General features: G+C 34.6%; 1 protein-coding gene across 2 annotated transcripts in view; it reads left to right on the plus strand.

The window, feature by feature from the left end:
* The window catches only part of EDIL3 (EGF like and discoidin domains 3), a 429,857-nt gene that overhangs the window by 293,231 nt on the left and 118,541 nt on the right, over nt 1-18,085 (plus strand). For both annotated transcript variants that reach the window (XM_027100685.1, XM_027100686.1), the window contains 3 exons: nt 6,988-7,143; nt 8,555-8,699; nt 13,081-13,265. In XM_027100685.1, coding sequence (XP_026956486.1) covers nt 6,988-7,143; nt 8,555-8,699; nt 13,081-13,265 — 486 coding nt within the window. The remainder of the gene's footprint in view (nt 1-6,987; nt 7,144-8,554; nt 8,700-13,080; nt 13,266-18,085) is intronic.

The following is an 18,085-nucleotide window of genomic DNA, read 5'->3' on the forward strand; positions in this document are numbered from 1 at the left end:
GATTGTCCTTACTGTGACCTGTGAAAGCATACTTAAATGAGGTGGATTATGAAAAATATTGTGGAGAAAAAAAAAATCTCATTTACAAATTTAAAAGTTTAAATTCCATCAGTATAAAATGGTTATCTGGAATTTTCAAATATACATATACATGTATACATATGTGTGTGTGTATATATATACATTTTTTTTTCATACTTCCAGACCTGGAGCTAATTGAATGCATGTCTTTTTGCATCTCCACTCCACCAGAGGTAGAATGTTAGTACATAAAATAAAATCTCTATTAAGATGAAAGTGTCATGAATAATGATGATTTACCATTTCAAGGGTGCTCTAATTCTCTCTAATTACACATGTCCTTTATAATAACCACACAAAAAATAATGTTTCTAATTCAGCATAAGGACAATTCTGATACTCGAGTGAAATACTCATAAAAGATGGTTGTAGTTTGGCCATTGTTTCCTTAAGAAATGTGCTTTTCATTTAGTTTAAGCATGATTGTGTTCATAGCTAATACACAGTTACAGCAAATTCCTCAAGTTATGTTTTAACAATTCTAATGATGGACATATATCAACATCATTCTGTCTCATAGGTTCTTTCATTACTTAATCTTGATAGTTTTAATATTTATATGATAATCCATAACCCTCATCATTAGGAAAAGAAAAATTAGTAATTTAAAAATCTCTCTTCGGGGCTTCCCTGGTGGCGCAGTGGTTGAGAGTCCGCCTGCCGATGCAGGGGACACGGGTTCGTGCCCCGGTCCAGGAAGATCCCACATGCCACGGAGCGGCTGGGCCCGTGAGCCATGGTTGCTGAGCCTGCCTGTCCGGAGCCTGTGCTCCGCAATGGGAGAGAGGCCCGCGTACCGCAAAAAAAAAAAAAAAAAAAAAAAATCTCTCTTCACCAGCACTTAGTGGTCAATTTACATAAATTTTGTGCAAATTATTAAAACACTGGTATGCATAATGATTGTTATAGGGTATCATTATTTAAGTACTATTTATTTACATAGTACTTTAATGTAATATGCTGTCTAATCTTCAAATCTGCATTTTTTCCATAGCAACTCACAGACTACTGATTGTGTGCCCCAATAATCATGAAGTAAACAACCACTAAGTGTTTGATTTTAATATGATTTTTCTAATAATAAGTTATGAATCAGGCATTTATTTCTCTTATTGATTGATCTTATTAAATTAATTAAACAAGGAGACCATTAGTCTGATTTGCCTTTTTTATTGAAGTATAGTTGGTTTACAATATTACATTAGTTTCAGGTATACAGAATAGTGATTCAGTATTTTTACAGTTTATACTCCATTAAAAGTTATTACAAAATAATGGCTATAATTCCCTGTGTTATACAGTAGATCCTTGTAGCTTATCTATTTTACACATAATAGTTTGTATCTCTTATTCCCATACCTCTAACATGTCCCCCCTTCCTTCTCTCTCCCCACCGGTAACCACTAGTTTGTTTTCTGTATCTGTGAGTCTGTTTCTCTTTTGCTATATATGTTTATTTGTTTTATTTTTTAGATTCCACATATAAGTTAAAACATACAGTATTTGTCTTTCTCTGTCTGACTTAGTTCATCAAGCATAACATTCTTTACGTCTGTCCATGTTACTGCAAATGGCGGAATTTCATTCTTTTTATGGCTGAGTAATATTCATATATGTATATATCACATCTTCTTTGTTTGTTGATGGACACTGGGTTACTTTCATATCTTGGCTATTATAAAAAGTGCTGCTATAAACATTGGGGTGCATGGATCTTTTCAAACTAGTGTTTTCATTTTTTCCAGATATGCACCCAAGAGTAGAATTGCTGGCTCTATTTTTAGTTTTTTGAGGAACCTCCATACTGTTTTCCATGGTGGCTGCACCAATTTACATTCCCATCAAAAGGGTTCTCTTTTATCCAAATCCTTGGCAGCATTTGTTATCTGTAGACATTTTGATGATAGCCATTCTGACAGGTACGAGATGATATCTCATTGTTGTTTTGATTTGCATTTCTCTAATAATTAGTGCTGTTGAGCATCTTTCCATGTGCCTGTTAGCCATTTGCATATCTTCTGTGTATTCAGGTTTTCTGCCCATTTTTTGATTGGGTTGTTTGGTGTTTTTGATATTGAGTTGTATGCGCTGTTTATATGTTTTAGACTGAGTTGACTTTAATGCCTTAGCAGCCTACATAGGCAAGCACAGACCTAAGCCTGTAAATTTCTCAAGGTTAAGAACTGGAAACCTAAGGACAACCAATCACACACAGCCAACTAGGCTTTCCCAAATGATGCAACTCCTTAAGCTATAGCTAATCAGATAATTTCTTTGCTTTGCTCCCCTCTCTTCTCTGTAAGTCTCCCCCAAGCTCCTGTTTGTGGAACACTCTTAACCACTTCTTGTTTGGTGCTACCCCAGTCCAATCACTTTTTGATCAAATAAACTCTTAAAATTTTTAATATGCTTCAGTTTATCTTTTACCAATCTTCAATTGGCAAACGTTTCCTTTTCTTCAAAAAGGAATTCTTCCTCTTCCACTTCCCAACTATTACAACATTTAAAAAACTGAAAGCTTTTCTTTCAGTTTAATAAAATAAGAAAGTAGTTCCTTTTGGCAAGCTGTATTTGTTTACATTTTATGTTCCTATTGTTTTTATGTAGTGATACCAGCTACCAGTCAGACCCACACTGGAATGCCTTACTTAGATGGATCACAACTTCCAGGTTGAGATAGAGAAAAACAATTAGCTATTCATAAAGCTACTTTTAAAGCTAATTGCTTATTTAATACTAGCTTTTGCCTAAAGTACAACTGTAAATACTTTTAAGTATGTTTTACAATAAGTATGCTTGAAATGCTTATGGCACTATATTTTATACTGGGGAATGAGTCTCAGAAAATACTTTTGTATGTAATGGTACTCTTACATCAGATGGCCATACTTAAGTCCTTTCCTTGAGAACAGAGGAGGAAATGAGAGGAACCAATGATCCCTTCCCCCACTTTGAATATCTTTTGCCAGTACTGATTTGAGGATGAACCTCCTTATTTCCTGGCACTGTTACTCATTCCCCACCTTCTGTCTCATTCCTCTTCTCTTATAGAAACTCAGCCTAGAAGAGTTGATGTGTAATCTTTCATTTCACCTTTCCTAGGTTGATTTAGACACATGAATTATGGGAAAGTGCATGATGTTATGTTGTATATGTGTTTGTTTTTCAATTTACATAAGTGGTGTTGTGTATATTTCATTCTGTTTTTTTCCACATTCTTATGTTTTTAGATGGCTATGTATGAATCCAGTTCATCACTTCTGACTCTCAGAAAGTATGCTTCTGACTCTCAGAAAGTATGCTTTTGTGTATGTGTGCAAAAGCACACACAGACACATGCATGTGCACATGTGCACATATATTTAAAATATATTTAAAATATATTTTATATTTTAAATCTCTATTCCTCTAGGGATAGTCACTTAAGCTGCTCTTCTTTGCTAACATAAAAAATTCTACAATAAATATGTGTGTGCATTTCTCATTGAGCACCTATGCAGAAATTTGCAGGGTGGGGGGAAGAGTACCCAGGAATAGGTTAATTTTAATAACAACTCCCGCCCTCAGCAGAGGAATACTTCAGCAATACTTGATATTATCTCATCATTTCTGGCTATACGTTGTTCACTATAAATTGCTCTTTTTATTTAATTTGCATTTATTTAATTAATAGTGAAAATTTAACTCTCGGCATTTCCTTTTCTCTGAATTGCCCTTTAATATGCTTTGCTCCGTTTTCTGTTGTTTTTTACATCTCTTTGGAGTGTGTGTGTGTGTGTGTGTGTGTGTGTGTGTGTGTGTTTGTAATAACCCCTTGTATATTTCACATCAGTAGTTCTCAACTGAACTTGAAGTACCCATATGTCTTGTGGAGGCAGGGACCCCCATAGTCCCATCCAGGAAGTCCACAGGTCAACACTATTTCCATAATAATTATAAGATTTTCTTTGCCATCTTCACTGTGTTGACAATTGTACTGTTGCCACAGAACAATGGTGAGTAAAATTGCTGGAGCCTTAGCACAAATCAAGACAGTAGCATCAAACTGTACTAGTAGTCTTTGTATTCACCCCCATTATGCAGACGCTGGAGGCCAAAAAACAAAAGAAAACTCCAGCTCACTTAAGAATGTCCTTGATGAAACAGTAACGATCATTAATTTTATTAAATGCCGATGTTAGCCATGTCTTTAATATTCTGCGTGATGACATGGGAATCACACATAAAGCACTTCTGCGGAGTACTGAACTATGAGGATGATCTCGAGGAAAAGCACTTGGGAGATTGTGTGATTCGCAGGCTGAACTACCCCCTCCTTATCTGAACATTATGTTTACTTCAGAGAACAACTGACAAACCATGACTATTCATACCTGGATATTTGGCAGATATTTTCTTGAAAATGAACAAAGTAGTCCTGCCACATGAAGGAAAACAACTGACAGTATTTGTTGCTAGATATAACTTGAAATTTCAAGGGAAAATTAGAATTTTGGAAAAAATGTAGCTGCCAGTGTGAGCTTGAGAGCTTCCAGTGTTTTAAGATTTTTTAATGAAATTGGTGGTGATATTAATGAATGTGACTTTTTGATATTATATGTATAATGTGTAATCTTTTAGAGAGTCCACATAGTTCCGTGAGTCTATATTTTCCAAATGACCAATGTGTGATTTTACAAAACCGTGCATGGGTAAAAGACCCATTCAAAGTGCAAGATAAACCAATGGATTTTAACATAACGAATATGAGAAGTTCACTGGTAGATTTCAGATTCCACACTCCAATAATGCTAGATACAGGAGAACTCAAAAGCCTAAAACCTAGTAATTGCTAATAATCCCTGAACCAGTATTCTATGAGTCACTTTTTGGTTGTTATTTTTTATTTGATGAAAACAGTACTGATATTTAATTACAAATACCTACTAAAAGTAGATTCCCACCCAAGTTGGGTGCTATTTACTCTCTGGAATTCCAGCTCCTTGAGATATATATTCAGAGCTTGTAAATATTAGAGCAAACGGGAATCTTTTAAAACATCATTTCTGATATGACTTAGAGAGAAACATGTACTCAGATTTTCATTTTTTGATTGTTACATGATTTAAGCTTCAGAAAATTAGTGTACAGCTCATCAGCTAAAATTCTAGCAGGGATAATTTGGCCATCTACAAGATAAAAGATAATGAAAAAGGAATGTTCAGCAGTATCAAGTGTGGAATTTGGCTTCCAAAATGGGAGGAAACATGATTTATAGTGTCCACTGTTTATGTTATATATATTAGAAAGATTTAGACTATGAAGCGTCTCCATTTGAAAAAAGAATGCTATACCTACGATAGTGGAAGAATATGACTCTTTCATAGCAATGTGCTCATTTACCTAACATAGAGATAAAGTCTCTTTCGGAGGTTACCTTTACCAAATCTCACGGTTAAAATTACAAAATCACCCTTAGAGAACTAGTTGAGATAAAAGAGTAATAAGTAAAATTTACCTTCATGGGGAGTATTCTTTTATTTGTACCTCCAAACAAGAATGAGACATCAAATGTATTCATGTCAGTAATTTTGATGTTTAAGTATTAAAATGAGAAAAGCAAAATCAGATATATGAGTCAACTCACTTCACACTGTTGAAGAAAAAAGGAACCACAGGCCCAGAATTTAAAAACAAAAATGTTGTTTATAGGTTTGCTTTATAAGAGTGAAACATGGGCATATGCTCGCCAGTCAGAGGCTGGGGACCATTCACCCCAGTTCTTTAACTCATCCAAATTCCAGATTTTCTTTATACATGAGTAAGACAGAGACTCGTTTTATGAGCACTAGTTGGGGAAGAACCATCAGAGAGGGAAGATGAGACTTAGGGAAACTCAGAATAGAGAGGAAGGTGGACCATGCCATGTTAGCAACCTTTCAGAAGCTTGAAAGGGCACTGGCTACATGCAGGATTCAGGATTGCCCTTAACACAGTAACACATTTAAAATCTATAAATCCAGGGAAATAAAACATTGTAGGTCTTTTAATGAGTCACAGTGTTTGTCTGGGGTGGGAACTCTTTAATGATTGCTTTCATAGTTCCAATTTTTGACTTTTTAAATGTATGACCTGTTTTTAATCATATAAAAACGAAAATTCTAGAGGCGCTGGTTTCTTCATGCACATCCTCTGCCATTTCAAATGTTAACTCTTATAGTCCCGTCAGAGAGTGGAAAGTCCTTATCACTTACATGAATCTGAAGATTTTCTGGTTTTCTCAGGAAATGGTCTCTGAATTATTAACAATATTATAGTATAACAGATTTAAATTATTCTGATTTGTAATTGGTGGAGAGGAGAGCTTTATAGCGATTTGTCAAGAACATTGAAACAGTACCTTTCTACAGTATAAAGACTGAGAAACTGAAGATACTTTTGTACTTGTTTTTTGCCATCATTGTTGTCTTTATCTTTTCTTATTCTAATACTCAAAGTTCTCGAAGAGGTTTGCATGTTTTATTTTAATGGAAATTTCTTGAAGGCTAAAGCAGTTGAGACACATTAACAGTTATATTGACATTAGTTTCATAGTAATGTCATTGAGGTTATTTTGAGAAGACAACATTCTCATTTTTTACTTTGCTAACTCATACTTACATATCATAATCAACCAAATGCTTTCAGTACTTATATTTTGGGGACACATTGCCCTTTTCAAATCTTGTTCATACATATTGCTTTACTTAAAAAAAAAAGTATACCATCAGAGAAAGACATTTTGAAGCTAAGCTTGATATATGCTTGTTTTGTATTATTTAAAATCTTTACTATTAAATAAAAATGTTCCATTTTCAAATTTGATATTATCAGCATCATTATCCTGAAAGCAATGAAATTATAGTTGATTATGCCTTGTCTCCTCAGATAAATTTACAAAGAAAAATGAGAGTTACTGGTGTGATTACTCAAGGAGCCAAGAGGATTGGAAGCCCAGAGTATACAAAATCCTACAAAATTGCCTATAGTAATGATGGAAAGACTTGGGCAATGTACACAGTGAAAGGCACCAATGAGGATATGGTAAGACTTACATGACATTATTAATTTGAAAGTAAGCTCCCATAAATGATCGTGGATTACCAAATGATTACTGAATATTCAACAGAAGTCTTATGCTGTTGAAAATAAATTTGATTCTTTTAATTGGACCAGTGGTGTGGAGAGGGTACGGTGTTATCCCAAATTATCAATGTACAGTAGCTACCTTTTAAATCTTTCTCAGATTTTAAGGTGGTCCTATAAACACTTTATCACAAGGTTAGCATAGTCCTGTGTATGAAATTAAGTTTTAACAACAGTCAGCTTTCAATATTTCATTTTATTGTTTTGACAGATTAGCACTCTCCTTAAATAAATACAGATCAAAACTATTATTTTTAAAGAAAAAATATAATTTTTAAAGAAAAACACCAAGTTATAGAAAACATAAATATCTTTATATACTTCATATTGGAAGAAAATTTTGTTATTTAGCAGGATAAAATATTTTAGAAGAAATGGATATAATATTCTATGTCTCCTTTGCCTTTTCATATGATATTTCTAATTTTTTAATTAGTTTTACTCCCAATTTTTAATTTAAAAAAATCAGCACTGCAGCTCATTCAATTTAAAACTGAGTCATTAGACTAGACTCTCATATTTATGAACGATTTAAGTTACCTTCTTAAATGAATTTAAATAGGTTTTCTGATTACCAGGTTATGTAGAGGGTAAAATGAGAGTGAGATTTAAAGGAATTAAAAATAACACATTTTATCACTTAATTTTTAGAGAGAAATTAGCTTTTCACTGGAGATATATATGAAGAATTAGGAGTCTCTTATCTGGGACAGACTGATAAGGAAGTAATCTTGAGGAATCAGACCCTAAAATGTCATAAATCTGATCACAGTATTAGAGAAACTGAGTGATCAGGAAGCAATAGTGAAGACTGGTTCCTAAAAACAAAATGAAACAAAAAAACTATAATTACTAAGTAGCAAAATGAGCAGACAGACCCCTGTCCCAGATTAAGTTGAAAGATTAAGGACTTATTTAAGGACTGGCCTTAAATTGAAACGACCATCATAGTAGGGTATAGATTAAGCCATAGGTCACAGTGATTTACAGCTTTAATGAGGATTCTGTCTATAGGTCTGTTGTCTTTTTTTAGGGAAAAAAGCATTATATTTTATTTATATCAATAGAAGAAAAATAAAATACTAAGGTTGTAGAAAGCTATTAAATATTGAATTTACAGAAAATTATATTTATATTCACTTCTCTTGGCAAGGTGCTTTCTAACTGCTCCAGACCCCTAGATTATTTAATCCAATCTTTGAGAGATTACATTGTGTATGTAGGATATAGGGTCAATATATGAAAATAGTTTTTTTAAAAAAGCTGTTGCAATTAATAATTTTAAACTCTATGTTATCTCTTTTCATAGGTGTTCCGTGGAAATGTTGATAACAACACACCCTATGCTAACTCTTTCACGCCCCCCATAAAAGCTCAGTATGTGAGACTCTATCCCCAAGTTTGTCGAAGACACTGCACTTTGAGAATGGAGCTTCTTGGATGTGAACTGTCAGGTGAGTCTCATATTATGTATTTCTGTACTCTCTTTAAAGGAAAAAAAAAGTATATTTGTATGTAGTGTGTTACGAACTTGCAATGTTTCAACACTCGTAGATGTTCATTTCTGCTACAAAATGTCTAGGGCTTGGTTCAATGAGAAAGAGAGAGAGAGGAGGATAAACAAGTTCTAAAACACGCTACAGAATAGAATTAATGTAGAAGGGGCAATGTATTTCTTTGAGTGGTCAAAGAAAGTACAACAAATTTTCATTGGAAACTTTTGTCAAATATAAATGTACCTTCTTGATTTTAATAGTAACTATGATTTATGTTTTATGACAAAATTTCAGTAAAAACTGGAATCTGCCTGACTTCATAAATTGCAGTTACATTTAGGCTATATGGCATAGAAAAGTAAGCTTTATCTTTGTACATCTACCATAAGAATTTAGTTTTGTCTTTTTTTTTTAGGTTTTATGAAACATGTAAATTTATCATTGCTTCCAAGAGACAATACTTTACAACCAAGATTGCTACTATAAATTCATTCTTAGATCATTCTTATCTAACAACCTGCTTATTGTTCGAACAGTGGTTTTCAAACACAAAGATAATCTATCAAGGGACTCAGATTTAAATAATCCTTGTCTTCCAGGAGCATCAGCACTAGATACAAAGATGAAGACTTTATGAGTGGATCTCACAGTCATTCACTTCCAATCTAGCTAGATTCTGAACTAAACAGAAAATCTGTCTAGGCATTTCACTGTGCTATATTTTGGTGGTGGTTCTTATATTTCTATCATCAACATTTACAAACTATCTTTGCCACTTTGGCCTGAGATTTTGTTCAAACCACTGTGTTTTTAAGAAAACTAAAAATTCATGTGTGCCCCACTTTTTAGTGTAACCTCCGAGTACGAGAGACTTTTGTCATACTTACAGAAGTGCCGTTTAGTTAAAAATAGGACACATCACTGAAAAGAGACAACTGAGAGCTTTTTATTCATTTCAAAATGTTGCATATAGGTTAAAATGCACACTTTATCTATTTCCCTTCTTGGGTTTATTTGTGATGTTAAGAAAGGGAATGATTTTCAGGGAAACAGAAGTTACTATTAAAAAACAACCAAACTTTAAATGAACCCATTACATTCAAAGGAGTTAGAGACATTTGGGCAGATGAGTGAATCTATTGATATTTTAAGAATCATATTTTCATATTATATATGGGTGTCTTTTATGAAGCAATCAACATACAGTTTTAGTACCATTAATTATTGTAATGGGGATGTTTTCCTTATTTTGGTAATTTGAACTGGCTTATTGACTACCAGTAAATCTCAGCAGAATTATTGCTGCACGGTGTTTATATTGCATGTCACTATATCACCACAGGCCAGTGTCATCCGTAAGTCATTCATCATAAAGCAATCAAGGGAAGCCACAGCATGATGAAGTTTGCTGTTAAGTCCCATGATTTTTAGTTGCTACCACATCGCCTTCCCCAATTTTTCAGTCCTTTGATTCATGAGGGCCAGTCTCTCAGACATGGCACAGTTACACCCCTAAGATATGAATATATTTTACTTTCAAGTTTGACAAGAGGTTACACCTGACCCTTTACGGATTTTTATGTTTTCAAAAAGAAGCCGCACCTCATCTCCCAACCCCACAAAATGATTTTGAAAGTATATGCAGAGAATAATGTCTCTTAATGAATGCTTATGAAAAAATAAATAAATAAAAATTTAAAAAACAGTGGGACTTCCCTGGCGGTCCAGTGGTTAAGACTCTGCGCTCCCAATGCAGGGGGCACGGGTTTGATCCCTGGTCGGGGAACTAAGATCCCACATGCCCTGTGGTGTGGCCAAAAAAATTAATAAAAATTTAAAGCTAGGGCACCACCTCACTTTAGAAATAATCAATTTTGTTGTTAATACCTCATTTTGTTCAGGTGCTCTCCATGTTGGTAAAAGAGTTAATTTATACATATAAAATCATATGGATGAGAAGGGAAATTGGTGGTGTGAGGCAAATTGACAGAGAGGTTAGCTGTAACACTTGGAAATAAACATTAGTAGAATGTACCAAACTATTTCCCACAATCCAGTGCAACACTGTAAAGCCCAAGGCTGCCTTATTGTATTCAATAAACTGATATAAGAGCTCTCAGCCTGCCTAGAAGATAGCAGTTCATCTTTTTCCAGATACTTACAAAGAAAATTCCCCTAAATTCTCAAAAGAAATATGATTTAAGATGTTTAGAATGAAATGGATCATGACCGTAATTTGTAGAAGAATAGTCATTCATTCATTCTTTGAACAAATTATTCAGCACTTCCCTGGGCTGAGTACTAGACAACAGAGTGGGTAATGAAATGAATTCTATAACTAAGCAGAAATGGTCAAAGTAAAGGTATGCCTTTTCTATCCAATACTTCAAAAACTATGTTACATCTCAAAAAGGAGAAAAGCAACTTTGTGTCTCTTTCCTTTGTGTCTCTTCTGCAAGCCAAGCAATTGTACGAAGATTCCAGTGGCAAGGTGGGGGACTGGTGGTGATAACAGAAGAAAAACTCAGAAATCCATAATACAGACAATGCACGTTACCTTAGAACTGCTTGAAGATAAAGAGCATGCTATTAAGACTTTAGAACTTTCTAAAATCTTTGAGATTTTTGTCATGAAATTTTTCTTTTTCAGAATTTGTATTGAGGATTTAGAACTACTTATATCATGGAACTTGGGGTATAGGTCTCCTATGCCTGCAACTCAACAAAACTTGAGCTAAGACATCCAATTGGCTAACCTTCTATGTCAGTCTCTGTCATGTTTGCATAGGATAGGAATTTCCTAGAAGGTGGAGGTGAAGGCAAATATGGAGGAGCCTCAAGAAGGAAGACTTGATCTAGATCGACTAGGACAGAAAGCAAGGAATTGTAATTAAGAATTATATTTATCAGTGAAAAGTTCTAAACCACCTCTCTTAGAGCCTGGACTGAAAATGGTCTAGTTTCAGAAATTGCAGCCAATCATAGGATATTCTTTAATACTCACTGGTATGCTGATTTGGGGACTTAATACTGTCATCTGTTGGAATAAGATTTATGGAGATAATAAAAATAGCTAACGTTTACTGAATGCTAGCTATATGCCAACACTGTTTCTAAATACTTTATCAACTAATTTCTTAGAAGACTTTTTAAATATAATTTTGATTAGTATCACCATTTTATAGATGAGAAGACTGAGGCACAAAGTGGTTAAATAACGAGTACAAGGCCACGAGTACAAACTAGTATGTAGGGCATTAGCAGAGTATGAGGAGATGACATTGATCAGAGAAGTCTCCTATTTTATCTTGGCTTTCTTGATGATCAAACTTACCTGTGTGTTCCTTGGCCAAAAGGTAAAATTTTACATATGGAAGACTCAGCCTCTGGCTAATATGATAATAGAATCATACTTTCCATTACAAGCTTTGTGAATGTAATTTTGTCACAATTGCAATTCAACATTGGGAAATACTGTATATAGGTACATACATACATACAAGATTTTTCAAGGACAGACAAACCCAAATTTTGTATCATGTCAAACCTGAAAATATATGTGGCAGATTTGAAAATCTTCAAAAAATATCCAATACTAGAGGTTATGGAATATGATTAAAACATAAAAATGTATGAAAAGTCTTGTCCAGTAATGGTTTTGCTAGAATTAGCTTATTTTTTTTTCTGTTATCTGTTAGTTTAAATTCTACACTAGCACAATATGAGGTATATGGTATATGCTGAATAAATATTAGTTTCCTATCTTCCAGAAGAAGCCATGTTGGTATTATAAGAATCAGTGATAATGATTAACAGGTTTCTTGGAAAACAAATGCTGTCCAGTTTAGGATATACCATTGGAGCAGTTTGTGAAAATGACTTTGTACTGAGGGAATTTTCATTTTCAGTATTATGAAAACAAATAAAAGAAAACCAAATATCCTTTCTGAGAAAATGTTCCATTTTTAAAGACAAAATGAAACTGTTGAAAACCGGGAAACCATCATGAGGTTATCAGTGATAAGACAGGAGAGAGCATTCCAGCATTGCTTTCATTTTGCAAAATCATCTGTCACAGAAAAGTAGTTTGAATTATCTGTCTTGTTTTCAATTTTTCCAAAATATATTCAGACAAAATAGCTTGAATTGGTTATCTTGTTTTTCGATTTTGTTCCCGATTTATTTCTGATTATAGCCTTTTTTTGAATTTAGATGCTCTCTCTTTGGGGGAATGAATAGCATTATGCTTAATCTTCTCTTGCCTATCCAAAATGAATGCAGAAAACTTCCCAGCATGATAAATTATTTTTCTCATAGAGCCCTTCTCATTTTCTTCCAGGCTGTTCTGAGCCTCTGGGGATGAAATCAGGACACATACAGGACTATCAGATCACTGCTTCCAGCATCTTCAGAACTCTCAATATGGACATGTTCACTTGGGAACCAAGGAAAGCTCGGCTGGACAAGCAGGGCAAAGTGAATGCCTGGACCTCCGGCCACAATGACCAGTCACAATGGTTACAGGTAATATTTTCTAAAAATGTCTCACTATCCACTTTTCCTCTTCCTTAGAAGATTTCCTGTTGGTTAGATAAATATCAGAGTCATGATCTTCATACTAGTGTAAATGCGCCTTCCTCTGTGGCTTAACTAAATGGGTAAAACAAAAATTCCTTATGAATCCGTTTTCGTGTTCTATTTTTACTCTGATGTTGATTTATAGATGCTACTGTCAGACTGATGCAGCAGGGTGGACCAAATCACACTATATATAGGTCAATTTGATTGATTATGAGAGGATTTGCATTTTAACTCTCATCTCTTCTAATGCTTTGTGTCAATATTGGTTTGAAAGCATCACAGCAGGAATCCAAACTGCCTTGAAATCATGCCACTGACCAGCAGATTGTTCCCATAGAATCATGACTCATGACTTATTAGCTCTTTATCTGTGGTTGCTAAGCAATGGAGCAATTTGATTACATTCTCATAAGAAAGCTTGCTTGTAGAAGGAAAGCATAGACATTGCGGTCTGTTTATCATTTGCAAATGAGGTAAGATTATAGTCAGTGCTTCTTAAAACAACTTTACTGAAGCGCACTTATTTGTGGAGTACTTTTAAGTATGACTTTTAAGCATGCACAAATTTGTTAATGTCTTCTGTAGCAAAGAAAAGTAAGACAACTTAATTCTATAATGAGGTCATTTTATTTGAAAGATATGTGTTCTCCTCATATTGATTTTTATGCTGCATGTATGAGGTTTCAAAACTGTGGTAATTCATTGTATTTCTGGAAATCATGAAAAAAATTACAATAGCAAATGTTACCCCTCATCAAACCAGATTTGCCACATATGAAACTGTTCTTACCAAGTCACCTGAAATTTCCAATAGTCTCTTCTTTCTTGACCCTAGTTTCCCCTATTCTTACAGAAATATTCACTTTTTTTCTTTACTGTCCCCTAACATTCTACCTGGATCTTTATTGATCTGAAGCTTTATTTAGTTCTTTCATTACCATACATAACGGTTAATTATGTCTTTCTCCTTTTACTGTTCTGTGAACTTTTTGAAGGTAGGCTTTATACATATATATATATATATGTAATACAGGACATATTTCTCATCCCAGAACCCAGCCTCGTGTCCTTGCCTATATGTAGCAGTACTACTAAATTAAATCATTCATTTGACAAATGTTTGTGATGTACCCCTGAAGCGTCACATACCATGATAAATAGCGATGGCACATGAGTGAGCAACACACTATTCTTGCTCCTAAGACATTACCTGTTTCATAAACCATTCCTTTTATTTGGTTTGCAGGACACCACACTTTGTTTTTCTTCATCCTTCTAGCCGCTGCTTCCCACTGTCCTCCAGGCCACCCTTCCTCTGCCTGTTATCTTCCTGACAACCTCATTTTCACCAAGTCCACACACTCACATTAGCCAATTTAGTGAGTACTGTTTATTTCAACTACTGAAAAAAGGATTCAACTTCTCTAAAATTCTTTCTCTTCTCACCATCCCCACTGCCACTTCCAGCATCTGGTCTGCCACCCTCTTTCACCTTGGTTTTTGCAGAAGCCTCCTAACCAGCCTTCTGGTTTCTGGTCTGACTCTCTAAAAACCTGTTTCCCAAATTGTAACCTGTGTGATTTTTTTTTTCCCTAAAATGTAGATGTGATTCTTTTACTCCTTTATTTAAACCCTTCAGTTGTTCCCCATCAGCCTCAGAATCAAGTGCAGCTTCCTTAAGATAGCCTCAAAATCTTGGCATGATTTGGCCTCAATTCACCTCTTACCACACTTCTAAATTTGCTTCAGTTTCTCAAACCATACACTACCTCTCTCTTCCCCTTCCGTTATAAATGTGCTCTTCCTAGAGGAGAAGAATGGAGAGAGCACCTCTGCCCAGAGCATCCCCAACCTTCTGTTGGTTAAATCCTTCAACTATAGTTTAGATGCACTTTCCTCTGGGAAGGCTTTGCTCAGCTCCATCCCACACCAAATCTGGCTTAAGTTCTCTTCTGGATACTACTGTGTCCCCTGTAATTCTCTCACTGTCACATTATCACACTCTATTGGAAGTTGTGTCTTCATGCTACATTATTTGCTCCAGGAGGGATGGAACCACATTTGCCTTTTTCTGCTTTCTCAGTCTGTTGTCCAGTACCTAACTAAATACCTGTCACAATACCTGACATGTGGTAGGCATTCAATAAGTACTGTTTTTGTTTTACTGAAGTATAGTTGATTTACAATATTGTGCTAGGTTCATGTCTACAGCACAGTGAACATATATATATATATATATATATTCTTTTTCAGATTATTTTCCCTTATAGGTTATTATAATGAGTATAGTTCCCTGTGCTATATAGTAGGTCCTTGTTGGTTATCTATTTTATATATAGTAGCGTGTATATATTAATTCCAACCTCCTAATTTATCCCTCCCCCATCCCTTTTCTCTTTGATAACCACAGTTTTGTTTTCTATGTCTGTGGGTCTATTTCTGTTTTGTAAATAAGTTCATTTGTATCTTTGTCTTTGTTCTAGATTCCATATATAAACGACATCATATGATATTTGTCTTTCTGTGTCTGGCTTACTTCACTTAATATGATAACCTCTATGTCCATACATGTTGCTGCAAATAGCATTACTTCATGCATAAAGCATTGTATTTTCCATTGTATGTATGTACCACATCTTGTTTATCCATTCATCTGACGATAGACATTTAGGTTGTTTCCATATCTTGGCTATTGTAAATAGTGCTGCAGTGAACATTGTGGTGCATGTATCTTTTCGAATTATAGTTTTCTCCAGATATATGCCCAGGAGTAGGATTGCAGGATCATATGGTAACTGTAAGTTTAGTTTTTTAGGGTACCTCCATACTGTTTTCTATAGTGGCTGTACCAATTTACATTCCCACAATAAGTACCGTTGAATGAAAGAATGAGTGAATCGATCAAAGTACTATTCAATTTAGTGATTTGGGCCTAAAATGCATATAATTTCCTCCCCAATTTAAGAGATCAACTGCTAATATCCTCAAAATTTTAAGTAATATTTGAAAAAGAAATCTAAAATTTCATATTAAAGGTCTGGCCTTTTTAATAAAGGAACTAAATTTTCATAATCAATAGGCTTTATGAACTTTTCAAGTTCTTAATTAGAAGAAACCAGGGAAAATATCCTTTCCGTTTGTTAGACTTGAATGGTGAAGTTAAACTTGTTCTTTGTTGCTGTATAATATTTTTCGAATTGAAGACATTTCAGTCATATCTCAGATTAGCTGGGTGTGGCTAACATTATTTGTGAATCATAATGCCATGTGGAATAAGACAAAATATTTTACACCCCATAAGTAACTCAGACAGGCTGGTAGACTCTAGAAATACCCAGAAATAACGGTATTGCCAATGGCAAATTTCTTTAGAAAGATCAAAATAAAACAAGTATTTTTACATGAATCAGGGTGTAATGTTCAATGCAAACCTTCATCCATCACTTTTTTTTTTAAATTTATTTATTTTTGGCTGTGTTGGGCCTTCATTTCTGTGTGAGGGCTTTCTCTAGTTGTGGCGAGCGGGGACCACTCTTCATGGCGGTGCACGGGCCGCTCACTATCACGGCTTCTCTTGTTGCGGAGCACAGGCTCCAGACACGCAGGCTCAGTAGTTGTGGCTCATGGGCCTAGCTGCTCTGCGGCATGTGGGATCCTCCCAGACCAGGGCTCGAACCCGTGTCCCCTGCATTGGCAGGTGGACTCTCAACCACTGTGCCACCAGGGAAGCCCCCCCATCACTTTTTTTAAGATGACTTTTCATCTGTCTTCTTAAAGTCACTTGCATGCTGAAATTGATTCATTCTGTCGGTGACAGATTTTCTGTCAATTCAAGGACCAGTTGTTCATAGTATATGTCTATTTTTTGTTGTGTCAAAACATATTCAGAATCTCCAAAGCAAGGTGAATTGACGTCTTTATTTAATTTCATTTTTTCATTTTTGACATCATGCAAGAAAATGCTCCAGAATTGACAGTTTTTAGTGTTTTCTCCTCAGGATAGTAGAATCTGTTCAACTGTACATTGTTACACTTGTTAGTATCTTTGTTGAAAGTAAGATTAATATTCTCATAGATAATGTATAGGGTGATTTCTTTTTAATTTTTGGTATAGAATCAATTTTTATCCTTATTTAAGCCTTCTGAACTTATAAATTTTGGCTGTGATCTTAACTAAAATGCATCAGTTCTGAGAAATAGCATGGCTGCCATTTAAATCCTCTTTCTTCCTTATCGGTCTCCTACTAATTATTTTTTAAGAAATTTCTTTTATATGCCAACTATACACGTAACTCTTTAGTTTGATAGTTTTTTCCAAAACCCGATCATATAGTATCTGGAAATACAATTGTTGAAAATGAAACCAAAAAAAAAAAATCCTTTACCCAATTGTAATATATTTTAAGGAATCTTTATGCATTCTTTTAAGGAATTCTATGTATTCAAATATCACTTTAACATTTTATTCTTATTATTCCTCTAATGTTTCTTCCAGTCTCTTCTCTAAGGTCAAAATCTCAGAAATTTCTTAAGGAAATGTTCTTGTGAGTTTTTTTAGGAGTGATCTTACCTAACTGATTAGTTTCCTTGAGCTACTGTTAATCATGAAATCATTATGCTATTCCTATATGAAGAGGGCAAAAATGTGTTAAGTCCACAGGCATTCCTAAGCGAGAGGCATTTCTCAGACTTCTGAAAAACTGTTGTTCCATCACTTGATATGTTTGATGGTCTCTTAAACTTTGAGCAAGAAGTTCTATCGA

Source organism: Aethalodelphis obliquidens, unplaced genomic scaffold, assembly GCF_003676395.1.
Source record: "Aethalodelphis obliquidens isolate GAN/ISIS:26980383/991018 unplaced genomic scaffold, ASM367639v1 scaffold4, whole genome shotgun sequence".
In the NCBI taxonomy this organism is placed as follows: Eukaryota; Metazoa; Chordata; class Mammalia; order Artiodactyla; family Delphinidae; genus Aethalodelphis; species Aethalodelphis obliquidens.